Source organism: Berghia stephanieae, chromosome 7 (genome assembly GCF_034508935.2).
Source record: "Berghia stephanieae isolate SIO BIC M18660-M18661 chromosome 7, UCSD_Bste_1.3, whole genome shotgun sequence".
In the NCBI taxonomy this organism is placed as follows: domain Eukaryota; kingdom Metazoa; phylum Mollusca; class Gastropoda; order Nudibranchia; family Aeolidiidae; genus Berghia; species Berghia stephanieae.
Genome location: NC_088366.1, coordinates 42,480,288 through 42,495,764, shown reverse-complemented (window position 1 = coordinate 42,495,764; position 15,477 = coordinate 42,480,288). Strand labels below are relative to the sequence as shown.

Here is a 15,477-nt window from a genome sequence, read left to right as displayed (position 1 = left end):
TTAAATAGAAAAAAATCGGGACCACTGGTCAATGTTGTTATCAGGAGGTTGTCGCTATTCGGAGGTGTCGTAATCGGGAGGCTCCACTGTAGATTCCAGGAGCACACTATCAGTGTACTCAGTTCAGATCACCTTAAAGTCTCATCCAGACACACGCACAAGAACCCTCTAAGAGGAATACACTACAATGTTTTGTCAATGTTAATAAAAACTGGTCCCGCGGGCCTTACCACGCCCACTTTGTCCGCCATCTTGGAAACCTCTAAATAACGACACCTCCGGATAACTACATAAAAACTCGGTCCCGTGGCATGTCGTTATTGGGAGGTTCCACTGTATCCAGAGACGCCAACTTTAAATTTGGCTCACAGGAGTTTCAGACACCACTCGTAGGAATTTCAATGCCGAAAGAGGAATTTCCGCACAAAAGAAAAAGAAATTGGAATGGTATTTGGCATTGTGTTTACACATTGTATAGTTCTAAATAGATAACTGATTAGAATTATATTAATATTATGATACATAAACACATTGCTAAATACAATCCCAAAGTTTCCTTATTTTAAATGAAGTAAAGTGCCAAAACCCAATGGTAGAAATTGTAGTACTGGTGGTAGTGAGGATGATGTGGTGTTAGTGGTTGTAGTAATAATGGTAGTGATGAAGATGTGATAGTGGTTGTTGTTGTAGTAGTAGTGGTAGTGATGATGATATGGTGGTGGTGGTTGAAGTAGTAGTGGTAGTGATGATGATGTGTGGTGGTGGTTGTAGTAGTATTGGTAGTGATGATAATATGGCGGTGGTGGTGATTGAAGTAGTAGTAGTCGTGGTAGTGATGATGTGGTGCTGGTGGTTGTAGTAGTAGTGGTAGTGATGATGATGATGTTGCAGTGGTGGTTGTAGCAGTAGTAGTAGTAGTAGTAGTGGTTGTAGCAGCAGTAGTATAGTAGTGGTTGTAATAGTAGTAGTAGTAGTGATGACGATGGGGTTGTAGTAGTAGTGTTAGTGATGATGATGTGGTGGTGGTAGTAGCAGTGGTAGTGATGGTGTGGTGGTGGTGGTTGTAGTAGTAGTGGTTGTAGCAGCAGTAGTATAGTAGTAGTAGTAGCAGCAGTAGTAGTATATAGTAGTAGTAGTGGTAGTGATGACGATGTGGTTGTGGTAGTTGTAGTAGCAGTGTTAGTGATGATGATGTGGTGGTGGTGGTTGTAGTAGCAGTGGTAGTGATGATGATGAAGTGGTGGTGGTTGTAGTAGTAGTGATGACGATGAGGTGGTGGTGGTGCTTGTAGTAGTAGTGGTAGTGATGATGATGATGTGGTGGTGGTTGTAGTAGTGATGAGGATGTGGTGGTGGTTGTAGTAGTGATGGTAGTGATGATGATGTGGTGGTGGTTGTAGTAGTAGTGGTAGTGATGAGGATGTGGTGGTGGTTGTAGTAGTGATGATGATGATGTGGTGCTGGTTGTAGTAGTATTAGTGATGATGGTGGTTGTAGTAGTAGTGGTAATGATGTGGTGGTGGTGGTTGTAGTAGTAGTGGTAATAATGATGATGTGGTGGTGGTTGTAGTAGTAGTGATGATGTGGTGGTTGTAATAGTTGTGGTAATGATGATGTGGTAGTGGTGGCTGTAGTAGTAGTGGTAGTTGCAGTGATGATGATGTGGTGGTGGTGGTTGCAGTAGTAATGGTAGTGATGATGTGGTGGTGGTGGTTGCAGTAGTAATAATGGTAGTGATGATTGTAGTATAAGTGATAATGATGATGTGGTGGAGGTAGTGGTTGTAGTGATGATGATGTGCTGGTTGCAGTAGTAGTGGTAGTGATGATGATGTCGCGGTGGTGGTGTAATTGTAGTAGTGGTAGTTATAATGTGGTGGTGGTTGCAGTAGTAGTGGTAGTGATGATGGTTGTAATACTAGTGGCAATGATGATGATGTGGTGGTTGGCAGGTGTGGGGGGTGGGTATCCATGGAACAAATTGACCACACCGGAACTTGCCGGAATTTTTTGCTACAGACCAGAGCTTTTTTCCGGTCAAACCGGAGTTTTGGCATCACTGCTGTATCAGACTCATTTACCCCCTCTCCCGCCCACTTCCCTTTCGACCATCAATTGCCTTATCTCACTTTTGACATCTTGTGCCAGTTTGTCTATACCGACGCCATAAAAATGGATTTGTCACCTAAATTCAGGCAACTGAGCACAAGATGACACAAGACACGATGGTGATTTTGGCAAAATCATCTGAAAATTTCTGAGAAAATCCCAAAAATTCCACAGAATCGAGGAAGATTACCATCACTGATATCTTCATACGCTATTCATTTTTAACTAGAACGTGGTTAGATTATCCAGACGATCTTTAAATGACAATGCTTTAACTGGTGTCAATGAAACATGCTCAAAGCGCTTTATAAAGGGACCATAGCCAAATGTAACACTTGGCATGAAGGACAAGAATGACACCCGACAGAATATGTTTTTGTTTTTAAGGGTTTTACGGCGCTTGCAACACATTTAGGTTATATCAGCGCCAGTAAAAAGGAAGAAAATGGGATAGTAAAAAGTTCTAGAATTGCAATTAAAGCACCCAAGAGAAAGGAAGACAAAGGGGAACTGGGAACAAATAGGGATCAGATGCAGATTCCAAGAGCAAACCATCAGTGTACTTAGTTTGAGATCACCTGTAAGTCTCATCCGGACACAAGCACAAAATCCAACAAAGAGGAATACACTCAAATGCTTACATTAAAAATAACAAATACAATAATACATAACAGAGAGATGATTTACAAGGAAAAAAAATATAATCTCCCAAAACAATAACTATGCATTTGACTGTTTCCCTCCCTGCTAGGACTCAGGCCAGGGCCAAGAAAAAAAACAAGTAATCTCAATTTCAAGACAAAGACAGAAAGCTTGTTGGAAAACAGATATAAGGGGATAGAAGACACAGTGTGTACCTCCCTGCCCGCTATGGGAGGTCAGGATCCCCACCCAGCTCGACAGAATAGATTCTGTTAACAGCAAGGTACTAATTTTACACATGACTACAGTGAGAAAATCTGATTAAAGAACCTTTTTCATGCACTAAGCGTCATACCATGGGTCCATATGTGAGATTTGGATGAATATATATATATATATATATATATATATATATATATATATATATATATATATATATATATATATATATATTATTCATGTGTGTGTGTATGCGTGTAATTGACTAAAATTAGATCATTTCCACACACAAGGGGTTTATTTGGAAAGCATAACAGTTGCATCTTTTCAGATTGGTATAATGGCACAAATAATTTTTAAGCCCTTTCACAACCACCCAAACATTTTTTTTTAATGTATCAAATTACAACAAGACCAGATGGATTTATGATGTGTTAATTCAGGATATAAATCAAACAAATTTTTAAAATAGCACATGATGATGTTGGATAATGGGGAAATAAATATTCCATTTTGTGAACAAAACATTTCAAGCTCTGGGTGAATTTTTAAAACGCAAGATATCATAACACTATACAACAAAGCATGACAAAACATTAATCATTATACATAAATTTCAACTAAATGGTAACATATTTAATTCACACATAGTCCAACACTTGTATTGAAAGCATGCACAATCCAATAATAATGACATCTCTTGCTCATATTCATAGGTAATACAGACAAAATAGAGACAAAGCTAGTAAGCTGAGACATCATACAAAGGGCACAAACATGAAACTTGCATTATAACAACAAATGACAAAGTAAGAAGACCTATGCAAATAATAGAAGAGAAAGCAACAAATCTAGCAGTTGCCTATAGATATGAATAAAAGAATAAATGACTTGTAAAATAACGAAACATAACAAAACAAAATTAGCAAGATATAAATTGTCCTAACTATTCATGTTCCTTAACAGGTCCCTCTAGTTCTTAGATAAAAGCATAATTTGACAACCTATTTGATCTAATATCGGAAACTGAGGTAAGGATGTAATATTTAAAAAAAGACATCACATAATTTACACATTATGAATGAGAAGTCGGAAAATATCATTGAGTATAAAAAAATTATTGTCAACATCCCTAACAAGAAAGGTCTGTGAAAATCCCATGATTTTGTCATTTTCAGAGTCAGTCTGTGAAAATAGAAACAGATAAATAAACACAAGGTTAATTGATACAATCATTGGTAATTAGTCTTGTAATCCTTTCAAACATATTATATTATAAAGTCCATCTGTAATGAGACTTCAGTCAATTAAGTATAATGCGGCTCACATGTAATCAGAATTAAAATAAGTCTTTGACAAAAGGCCGCCTTACACACACACACACTCTCTTTAATCAACCCAAACATAGATGTTTTATTGAGGATATCATGCTGATCATCCAGTCCATACTATTCATATCTTTATCTTACGTCAGTGCCAGCTCCCTAATTTGTAACCATGACTGTATGATTGTCTTAGTGTGCCGGCCCACATTAATCTTTCATTGAGAATGGACAACAGAGTTTTGAATCACAAGCTATAGCGAACAATGTGGGGATAATTCCATAGGTGATGGTTTGCAATTAGACAAAGAAAGACAACTTGTATTGATTTCTAAAAAGGTTGAGAGCAACAGATATAAATAAAATCTTTATCAAATCCTAAAAATTACAGATGGAGTCGTAAAAAATATATTTTCTCAAAAGGACAAGAAACAGACACTACCTGAGGCACAAAATTTGGAGCAAATCTGGAATTTAAAATGAATTTGTGATAAGGATGAATTAGATGATGTTAACGTTATTGTTGATGATGATGATTTTTCTGGAATAATAAAATACTACAAAAAAATAGGGGAAAATAGCTGAAATTTGGGAAATCAAGAATGGGAACTGTGTCCTGTACAATTATCACATAGGCTTACCCGTAACTGACCCAAGACTTGAATGAGAACACCACCAGGTATAGGTTGAAAGTCAGATGTGGTGATAACCCTATATAAGTTCGCAAATGGCATATTCTGGCGAAGAAAAAACAATTATTATAGAACAAAGAAGGCTGTTTTGACACAACTGCTTATATTGTTTGAGGAAAAGTAATATCTCTGATATTCAATCAGTTACCCGACTGGGTGATCAGAAATTCTGACATAGTCCAGGTTGAACTCAAATTAGCTTTTAAACCAATATTAATAGCTTTTTGATCAGCAGAACGATATACAGTAGAATTACTTTAAACCGAAATTTTGGGGACCTTCTAAACCATTTCGGTTTAAAGACATTTTGGTTTAAAGCAAGTTCCCGTTTTGCAATGTTTTTCAAGGGTAGTAACTATTTAAGGAATTTGCTCATTTAATCGTATCATGGGTTTCCTGTTAAATGGAGTTGTTGAATAAATGCCGTCTTCGTAACCATTAATTTTTTTTTTGTGTGTGTGTTTTAAAAATATTTTTGGGGGTTTTCGTTTTCAATTCAAAATTGCTGAAAGAGTTGAGTTCGGGATGCCGTGTATTTTACATATCTCCGTCTTGATCAACTTTTTTTTCCACGACTTCACATAGTATTTTGATTTTAAACTCAAACGTGTAAGCAAAGTGCTTTCTTTTAGACATCTTTTAGTAAAATGCAAAGCTAAAATAAGACTGAAAATTCTTGTGTGATAATTGATAATGAATGATGCACAGCTACTCAGAGGTGAAGTGAAATGGAAAGGAAAAGGCGTGTCAATGCTAAGCTGTCTACTACACATCTCTCTTTTGTTGAAAAGCCATTAGGTTCAAAGGCCTAATTACATAGAACCTCCCCCCCCCCTCCTCACACACACATCTAAACAAAGTGGAAATGAAATGGCATGTCAATAGTAAGTTGTCTACCACCCCTCCCCCTCCTTATCGTCGTGTTGCAAATCCAGTCAGTTCCAAAGCGTCAACACATGAGCGAGAACATCTCGCTTGCGTGATTCTACACCCCAACTCCCCCTCTTTCCTCATTTTTCGCCTGCTAGTCACCCGCTGTCTTCCTTTTCCAGTCTGTGCGATTGTGGTGTTGGCCAAGCCCAAGTGCAGTGATTGAAGTGTTTCCCTCCCCCCCCCCCCACCCCACCCATCACCCTCATCTTATACTTACGCTCTGTTTAATATCGCCGGGCATTATTATGTGTGGCCTCCTTCCCGAATTTTTGAAGAAAAATATAGAGAGAAAAAGGGGAGGTGCTCTCAACTTGTTTCGGTTTAAAGAAAGTCCTGCTTAGAAGTATTTCGGTTCATCGTAAGAATTAGTACAAAGATAATGAAGAAACTAGCACAATTTATTAAATTCTTTGCGGTTTAAGGTATTTTTCGGTTTAGCTTCTTTCGGTTTAAAGTAATTTTACTGTATATCATTAACCATTTATTGCTCGTTTAACATATTACCACATTAAAGGGAACGAATGTTGATAAACTCAATGCCATTGCTTGTTAACCGATTTATTTATAGAAAAAAGGAAGACTCCATTATTGTTCCTTTCAACGTAAATATTCATGTATTTAAAATTTAATTAGTTGGAAAGAAAAGTTTTTTTGTTTGTTGCTTTAGGTCTCTTCCAACATAATTGAGGTTATATGAGAGACCGCTGAAACAAAAAAACAAGCAATCTAACAAAAATAGTACAAATGTAAATCAAAATCATAACCTAAAGATATCATAAGCAAAATTATAAATAACCGAGAACAAACAGGCAGAAGATTTACAGAAAAAAAAAATCCCCTGTCAAAAATACAATCACAAACCAAAGAAGCAGGATAGGCTAGTAAAGAGAAGAAGAAACGACATCACTATCGGATCGTACACCCATGCGAACATCATAGGTATATGATTCAAGGGTGATGCTCCCATCCAACCACCCGCTGGAAAGAAAAGAGTAACTCATATGTTTGCTGAATCTCTAATATCAATCCATTTAGCCGGAATGAATTCCAATTAACCAGTAGAAATTATATTTAAAAATAATGTCACAGACAGATTGTTCCGGTTAGGCGGCGTTCCAAATACCGACTTTGACTGTATCTGCTTTTTAATGTCATTTAATCTATTATTTTGCCAATCTATAAAACATAAAGTAAAGCAACACCGCACCTCTTTGCCCTTATAGTGTAAAGATTATTGAGGCCTTTGTGGCAGAGTAGACATGATGGTAAATAGAATTGTGGTTTCTTGGTATATACGGTAGTTCTCTGGAATACATCGCACTGAGACCTATCATAAAACGAGTAAATGGTGTCCATTCATTCGTGACGAACATTTAAAACCACTTTGAGACAACTGGTCACATTTTGTCAAGGATTGATATCTTGTTGTCCTGAAGAGGAACAATTACAGTCCAAGATTAGTCCCAAGTAAATTTATAGTTCCAAACTTTTGACGGTTGAGAATAAAATATAATATGTAACCTATCTCCTAAAATAGAATTATGCCTGTGTGAACCAGGTGCCAAAAAGTAGTTCTAGAGTAAAACGACTAGAAAAGAGAAATTTTAATTTTTGCAACCTCAGAGAACATGTCTATTGTCTTCAATAAATTAATTTTCAGACAATCAAAGTCAATTTCTAGTCCCTTAAAGAATCTGACACGATACATAGTTTGAGCCATTGGATTACATATTTTGCTGTTTTACAAAATGTAAATAAAATTGTTTTGAACACTTACGGCATGTTTTTCCACAATTGCTCCTGAGCCTTGAAACTGTTGACCCTCAAATGTAAGGCATGACTCTGTTGGCTTCAAATGAAAAATTAAAACACAAAACAAAAATAATTATAGTATATCAAGCCTGTATGTTGATCTTTAACAATAAAGTTAAAGTTATGAAAAATGTTATTCTTGTACTAGTCTTTTTAATGAAAACATTACTGTGCCATTATAGCCATGCGTGACATATGATTTATAAGCTGTAGAATGGGGATATTTCAATTTTCCATTGTAGCCCAGCTCCTATTGCACCCAAGGCCATTGTACGCGAGCCCCCTCCTCCCCTCAGTGAAATCATTAAAGTAAAAAGTTGAATCCAAAACATGTTTACTGTTAAATATGTATTGACATTGTTCAAAGGATTGACCCTCCTTTTTAAAACATTGTGGAAATATTGTCAATAATTGGGTCCTTTGAAAATGGCTATGATATAATTTGGCCTTCTTTTTACTTCGACAATATAATATATCTGGCTGACAAAGCATAGATAATCTGGCACATCTCAGCAGTAGCCACTACTTTCCGAAAGAGCCACATCTGGGACAGAGATACAGGATGCATGGTTTGTAAACTAATGTGAATGAGAGCACACCACATGACCTGGGACCAATGACCATTGCTTGTCCACACTATGGTTTTATCAATTGAACAAGGAAACAAAGCATTGAGATATATGCATGCTGACTTCAATTCAATTCGATTGAAACATTTGTTAATGTTGGTAACAAGTCTCCATACCTGTACAAAGATTTCTTTCATAGATTTTAAGCTTAGGATAATCTCCTTGCTGCGAACCCTTATCCAAGGACACAACATCAGGAGCAGAATTTTACACAATCACTGTCACCCATCTAGTCTTGTGACAAGATGAGACATTGAGCCACACAGATTATCATATAGCTAGCATCTGCGTTTGTCACGACTGCAACCCGTGATTTTTTTCATTGCTCCCCAGAACACTGTTTAAATTTTTAAAATTAAAATTAAAATAAAACGGCAAAAAAGGCATTTTTTTCTCTGTAACTAGTGAAACAATTTTTCACAGAGTTATGTGTTTTATTGAAAAGAGATCTATAATTCTAACTGCTGTACAGCAATAGATTGATCAGAGGATAAAGAGGTGTGGCCCTTGTGTTGTTTCACTACAACATATCAAAGTGACTGTGCGAAACTGATTGGTAGGCACCAGGGGCTTATTAAGATGGACACCTGTGGAGATTATACCAAGGGTAATGAGAGATTAATATTAGAGTTTAGAGAAAATTGCCCAGATTAGATTGTACCCTTGCTAGCAAACATAAAAAGAATTACTTTCACTTTTTTAAATGAATGATGCCGACAAGGACTGGTTTCCCTTAATTACAATCCTCTTGGAGATACGTGAGTCCCTTTGTAGACGTAATTTAATCTGGCTTTGTGGTATAGATAGTAAAAAATCCTATCGTGCCTTTAACTAACCCTAATACTAATAGGAAAAATAAAAACCCTTGAACCTTTATTACGACCAAACTATACTATAACTAGAACCCTAGTAGAAAAAACCTTGGATCTCGAGCAACCCTAAGACTATACATAGAAATAGAGAGAAAATAAAACCCCAGGGCAGCTGCTCTGCACTACCTTTCCATGTACTTCAATGAAATGGCGATGGAGAACCAGAACAATGGTCATGTTAGGAAAGCTTAAACTTTAACCAATGAATCAAGGTTTGTTCTACAAATGCTACTAAAAATTGACAAATTTAATAAATAAATCTAATAAACGACATTTGAAATTTGACAAAAGATCCACGACTAAAATAACAATATAAGATGAATCTATCTCGAGGAATGTGTGGAAGGTCTACCGCCCAAGGCTGCTTCCGCGATCTAGAAATGTATCAAGCTGGTTGCAGAATCATTTACTTTTTGCTCTTGTATTTCTTCTGAATGAGAGCACACCAAACGACAATGGCAAAGTGAGCTTTTTTTTTCCTTGCAGACAAAGCCGGCAAAACAAATCCAAACAAATGACATGTTTCGCTTGCGAATTAAATATATATTCGCTTTTTCATGAAAAATTCACAGAAAAATCGTCTCCACATTTTTTTTCAGACGAACAATCGTAAATTACAAAGAAACTATAGAGTCGAAGATTGTTCACCTGAAAAATTACAAAGAAATATAGCAATTTGTATAAGTCAAATTGTGTGTGAATATATATGATTATTATTAACCCAAACTCAAACCCCCTACTACTAGAGAGGTGGGCCTTTGGCCTACCAACCTCCGCTGCACGTCCAACTCGCCTTGAGCATGCATTCACGTAAAATATAAAGATTTTTTTTAAAAACCTACCTCTGTTTCAAAAACTAGCATCTTCACCTTTCTAAGAAACATTTTGATTTTTCAGAACTTTAGTTCGTTAAAAAATACCGGCCAATCTGACCCGTTGAGTCAAATGAAAACGAAATTTTGTTGTTTACACGGTTCAAAGGAAATGCCGTAAATAAGCTTTCATGGACTTCCTGTGTTGTTTTTACAGTGTCACGTGACCGTTTTGAGAAATTTGTCGTCTGCTACAAATAATTAGACCGGTAGGGGTAGATATTTTCGTTGGAGCAGAGAAAAAGTGAGTATTATTTCTTGGACTTGTAGAGAGGCCTAAGGTCCACCAGCAGTCAAGTTTATTGAATAAAAGAAAAAAAGGCCTTTTTACTGCACTAATGCACCAAATTGCATACCTATCTATGGACACTTTGTTCCGTATCTTTTTCCCAATAAACTTTTTTAAAAACCTGGGGCCAGGGTTGCTAGTTTGGCCTCCTGGTGGCCAAATTTGAGAAATTTGGCCTTTTCCCAAGCCATTTGGCCTCCCAAAATTTGGTTTGGCCACTTGGCCTCCTGTAACCAACTTTTTGGCTTCCTCTGACTTTCCCCGTTATATCGTTTTACTCTGGTACCGGTAAAACTTATTTTATTTGGCAATCTAAATATCTAAATGCAACACGTGCTAAGGCCACAGATTGCATTTGCTAATGCTTCTATATATACGAATTTTCCTTATCCTATCTAAATTGTTTAACAAATCTAAAGAGTTTTCGCGAGGCTAAGGTGGGTTTGGTGGTATTTGGGCTCCTGCCGAGGAATCTGGCTTCTTGCTATAAGTAGAAAACAGTAAGGGCTGCCTGAAGCCGGTGATCGTAAAATACTAACGAAAGAGTGAAAATGGAAAGGCTTCGTATGGGAACAAAACAGACAATGGACGTTTCGGGTACAAACCCTTCGTCAGCACAACAATACACAAATAAACGTGGAAAACAAATAAAATATAATGAAAAATAACTTGTATCGTCTGTACTCAATGGTGGTTGCAGTATGAATGAAATGTTAGCGTGGCGTGGGTAGAGGATAGGGTGCCCCAGGGGGTGATCTAATTGATAAGCAAAGGTCAGCGTCAGGGAACAGAACTTTCCAGACTATAATGGAAGATAAAAGACATATTGGTAGTATAGTAGTAGTAGTAGTAGTAGTAGTAGTAGTAGTAGTAGTAGTAGTAGTAGTAAGTAGTAGTAGTTGTAGTAGTAGTAGTAGTTGTAGTAGTAGTAGTAGTAGTAGTAGTAGTAGTAGTAGTAGTAGTAGTAGTAGTAGTAGTAGTAGTAGTAGTAGAACGCTGTAGTGGAACAGTAGGGGGGGGGTTGGAGGGGGCGAGGTGAAAGGGTCACGGCGGAGGTGGGGGGGGGTTGTTGGATGAGCGAAGGTCGAGAAGGTCTACTACTACAACTACTACTACTACTACTACTACTACTACTACTACTACTACTACTACCAATATGTCTTTTATCTTCCATTATAGTCTGGAAAGTTCTGTTCCCTGACGCTGACCTTTGCTTATCAATTAGATCACCCCCCTGGGCACCCTATCCTCTACCCACGCCACGCTAACATTTCATTCATACTGCAACCACCATTGAGTACAGACGATACAAGTTATTTTTCATTATATTTTATTTGTTTTCCACGTTTATTTGTGTATTGTTGTGCTGACGAAGGGTTTGTACCCGAAACGTCCATTGTCTGTTTTGTTCCCATACGAAGCTTCTTGCTATAGCTAGTTTGGTCTCTTACTCAAAAATGATCTGGCAACCCTGCCTGGCTAGGCGGAACCTTGATAACAGAAACGGGGCCCACACGATTTCGCGAGGAATTAATCATGAAAACAATTAGGATATAATTTCAACACAACTTTTGAAATTCATCAAGGATTGTCCATTACCGAATGTTTTTTGATAGAAAACAAATGCATCTTCAAATCTAAACTGCTTTTGACGGTAAGCGGTAAGTTTTTATTTATTTTTCTGTCCAAACGAATGATTTGTCCTGGTTATAGAAGCTAAGTATTGGTAACACCGGCTCAGCTCTCTAGAACATTGTTAAAAACAAACAAACAAATAGAAAAAAAAGAATAATTTTGATGTAGGAGTAGGAGCTTTCGGCTCCTTTATTTAATAGAAAACAAGTGCATCGTCAAATCTAGTTTTTGACGGTAGGCGTTAATTTTTTTTTTTCTTTTTCTATCTAAATGCATAGTGGACAACTTTAAAAGTAAAGGAGCTAAATTTTAAATGAACGTTGGTTCCACCGGCCCACCTCTCCTCTCCTCCCTCTACTCAAGACTCAAGACTCAAGTAGAGCCTCTACATTTCAAAATCAAAACTCACATGGTACATATTACTGGTTTGCGATCTTGTATCTTTTTGATCAAATAGATCGTAGTATTGTTTAACAAATGCGGCTCCAATCTTTTGAAAGTCCATGTTTCAACGATACCTCTATTTTTTAGGTTGAAACATTGATAGACGGACCTGATCCCTCTTTTTACTTTTTTACTTCGCCTTTTTCAGTATTACCTGAGACACCGGAACTGAAATAATGAGTTTGGAGTTTAGAGAGAAGAGAGTGACAGTGAGAGTTGAGCTTGTTTGCCAAATTAATTATGTAAAAAGCGCCAAACAAGTCATTTAAAAAAATGCCAAATGTTATGAAAGAAGAATAAAATTTTCCAGCCATCACTTATTCTGCTAAAATCGAGGGGTAATTTGCAGGTCTGGTAACCCAAATTGTAATGGGTTCATTGTTGTAGGCTAATGAAAATACTCTCAAACCAGCGCAAAAGATTGTCCATTATAACTATGTTAAATCAAAACTCATAATTGTTTTCTGTTATTACTGAGACCAGCTAAATATGTGCACATCAGCGGGAATGCATAATATTATATATTGACGCTATGCATTTAGTTAAAAGATATAAGATACCAACACATACAAAAATATGTTTAACCTTGAACGTTTAAGGGGGTCCCCGATAGCTCAGTTGGTAGAGCACTCGCTTCACAATAAAATTGATCGAGATCAATGCGGTCGATATTTTTTTTATGACTCCCCTATCTAGTGATTGGGTAGCTGGGTCTATTAGATCTGGCGGAAAGTACTCAGCAATAGACTAGCGCCCTATCCAAATGGTGGCAAGCAATTGTTATTGTCCGCTATAGAAACCGGAAAAAACTCCGGCTCCGTGGGCCTAATGGATCTGAAGGACTACTTTTTGAACGTTTAAAGTCTGAGTGTATACTTAAATGAGAATTTATCACTAAAAAGGTTGTCTAAAAACAATATCAAAGAGCTGAGTGACGTCAACTTCGTTCCTTCTATGAGTATAAAATTGTAGGAAATAAATCTATCGCTTGCTATAAGTTAATGTTTTTGTTTGAAAATTTAAAGTATGAAAAGATGTATATATATATTTTTTTTGTTTTTTGGTGAGTTTAGTATAAATGTGTCTTAAAATATATAACAATGGATTAGAAAAGAATACTCTAAATCAAAAAATGTCAAAAAGCTAAACCCAGAGGCCAAACTGCTTTTTAAAATAAACACCAAATTGGCATTCCTGGTATCAAATGTCTCACCGGCAGGTAACCATTAAATCGGATATCTATGTACCATACTGTTGGGGAGCCGGCGAATTTATGTTGCTGCCTTGGAGGAAAAAAATACTACTAGCCAGCGATAAATTTCCACTGGCTAAGCAGGGAGGGGGGAAGGGGGGGGGGGGGGGGGGGGGGGGGGGCGTCGTGAAAAAATCAAGAAAGCGAAGCGAGTTTATTAGTACGGTAGTTAGAATGTAGGAAAAAGAAGGATTAAATGCAATAAATACTTCATTTTAATAATGAAGAGATAGATAAAATTAAAACATGATTATTCAGGTTTCTCCAGTTCAAGATTCTTAGTAATTCTTTCTCATAAATATCACTAATTGATCGCTTATATTGACATGTAGTAATATCTTTAATACACACACAACACATACTCACACACCATCAACACATATACACAATGCATCATCATCATCATCATCGTCGTCATCATCATCATCATCATCATCATCATCATCATCATCATCATCATCATCATCATCATCATCATCATCATCGTCGTCGTCGTCGTCGTCGTCGTCATCATCATCATCATCATCATCATCTTCTTCTTCTCCTTAACATCGTTGTCGTCGTCGTCATCATCACCATCATCGTCGTCGTCGTCATAATAATAATAATAATAATAATAATAATAATAATAATAATCATGATAATAATAATAACAATAATAATAATAATAATAATAATAATAATAATAATAATAATAATAATAATAATAATAATAATAATAATAATAATAATATAATAACAATAATAATAATAATAATAATAATAATATAATAATAATAATAATAATAATAATAATAATAATAATAATAATAATAATAATTTATTGTCCAGAAATTGCAATTCATGTTTGATTTCACTGCATTGCTAAATCAATTACAAAGACAAAGACATTCGTAAAAGTAGGACGAAACAATTCGTGCAACATCACTACCATTATGGAGAGAAAAGTAAAGTGAGTAAATGTGACTCGTATATAAGGGAACAACACAAAACAAACAACGTTTCGGCCCTTGGCCTTCGTCAGGAGACAAAAAACACAAACACAAATATGTAAATTTACAAAATATCATACTTCGTCAATTATGGAAACAATGTAAATGTAAGGAGAGGGCGTCGAGTGTGGATGCAAGAAGAGGCGCGAGAAAGGGAAGGCGGGGGAAAAAAAGGTGTGTGTGTGTGGGGGGGGGGGGCGAAGAGAGAGAGAGAGAGAGAGAGAGAGAGAGAGAGAGGGAGAGAGTAAGAGAGAGAGAGGGAATGGAGAGGATATGTATGTGTTTGTGTATGTGTGTCTGTGTGCGTGCGTGTGTGTGTGTTTGTGTTTATGTGTGTGTAGAGTAAAAGTAACTGCAAAAAAAAAGTATTTAAAATGGAGATGGGGGTGAAAGAGCGAATGATTGGGTGGTTTGTATATTATACCAAATATATAAATGAACAAAATGAGATGAAGAGAGATGGATAGATAGATAGATAGATAGATAGATAGATAGATAGATAGATAGATAGATAGATAGAGAGAGAGAGAGAGAGAGAGAGAGAGAGAGAGAGAGGGAGAGAGAGAGAGAATGTAAGTTTCCGTGAGTGGTCGGTCTAAGACTGGTAGAATGAGTTAGTGTGTGGGTATGTATTAAGGTAGAGATGAAGGCGGAGGAAAAGCTGAGAAAGAATATTTGTAATTTTAACGTAATTTGGAGAGAATTAATATCGGGAGAAAAAAAGGGGATCTTTTTATTAAAAGAAAAAGAAAATGGTAAGAAAGG

The 15,477-nt window shown here is 36.6% G+C and overlaps 1 protein-coding gene across 1 annotated transcript; it reads right to left on the bottom strand.

Moving 5' to 3' along the window:
- Positions 1-3,247: 3,247 nt before the first annotated feature.
- Positions 3,248-12,656, bottom strand: LOC144977266 (nuclear transport factor 2-like). Its single transcript, XM_078922300.1, has 4 exons — positions 12,434-12,656; positions 7,693-7,764; positions 4,932-5,027; positions 3,248-4,153 (listed from the first exon to the last, which is right to left on the bottom strand). The coding sequence occupies exons 1-4, from the start codon at positions 12,527-12,529 to the stop codon at positions 4,037-4,039; spliced, it is 381 nt and encodes a 126-aa protein (XP_078778426.1). The 5' UTR covers positions 12,530-12,656; the 3' UTR covers positions 3,248-4,036.
- Between the last annotated feature and the right edge of the window lie 2,821 nt (positions 12,657-15,477).

Excerpts from the sequence above, each read along its gene's own strand:
- LOC144977266 (XM_078922300.1), bottom strand. The coding sequence starts at position 12,529 with ATGGACTTTCAAAAGATTGGAGCCGCATTTGTTAAACAATACTACGAT. Across the intron at positions 7,765-12,433 it reads AAACCAGTAATATGTACCAT|CCAACAGAGTCATGCCTTAC; the intron begins GTGAGTTTTGAT and ends TTTCATTTGAAG. Across the intron at positions 5,028-7,692 it reads CAATTGTGGAAAAACATGCC|AATATGCCATTTGCGAACTT; the intron begins GTAAGTGTTCAA and ends TTTCTTCGCCAG.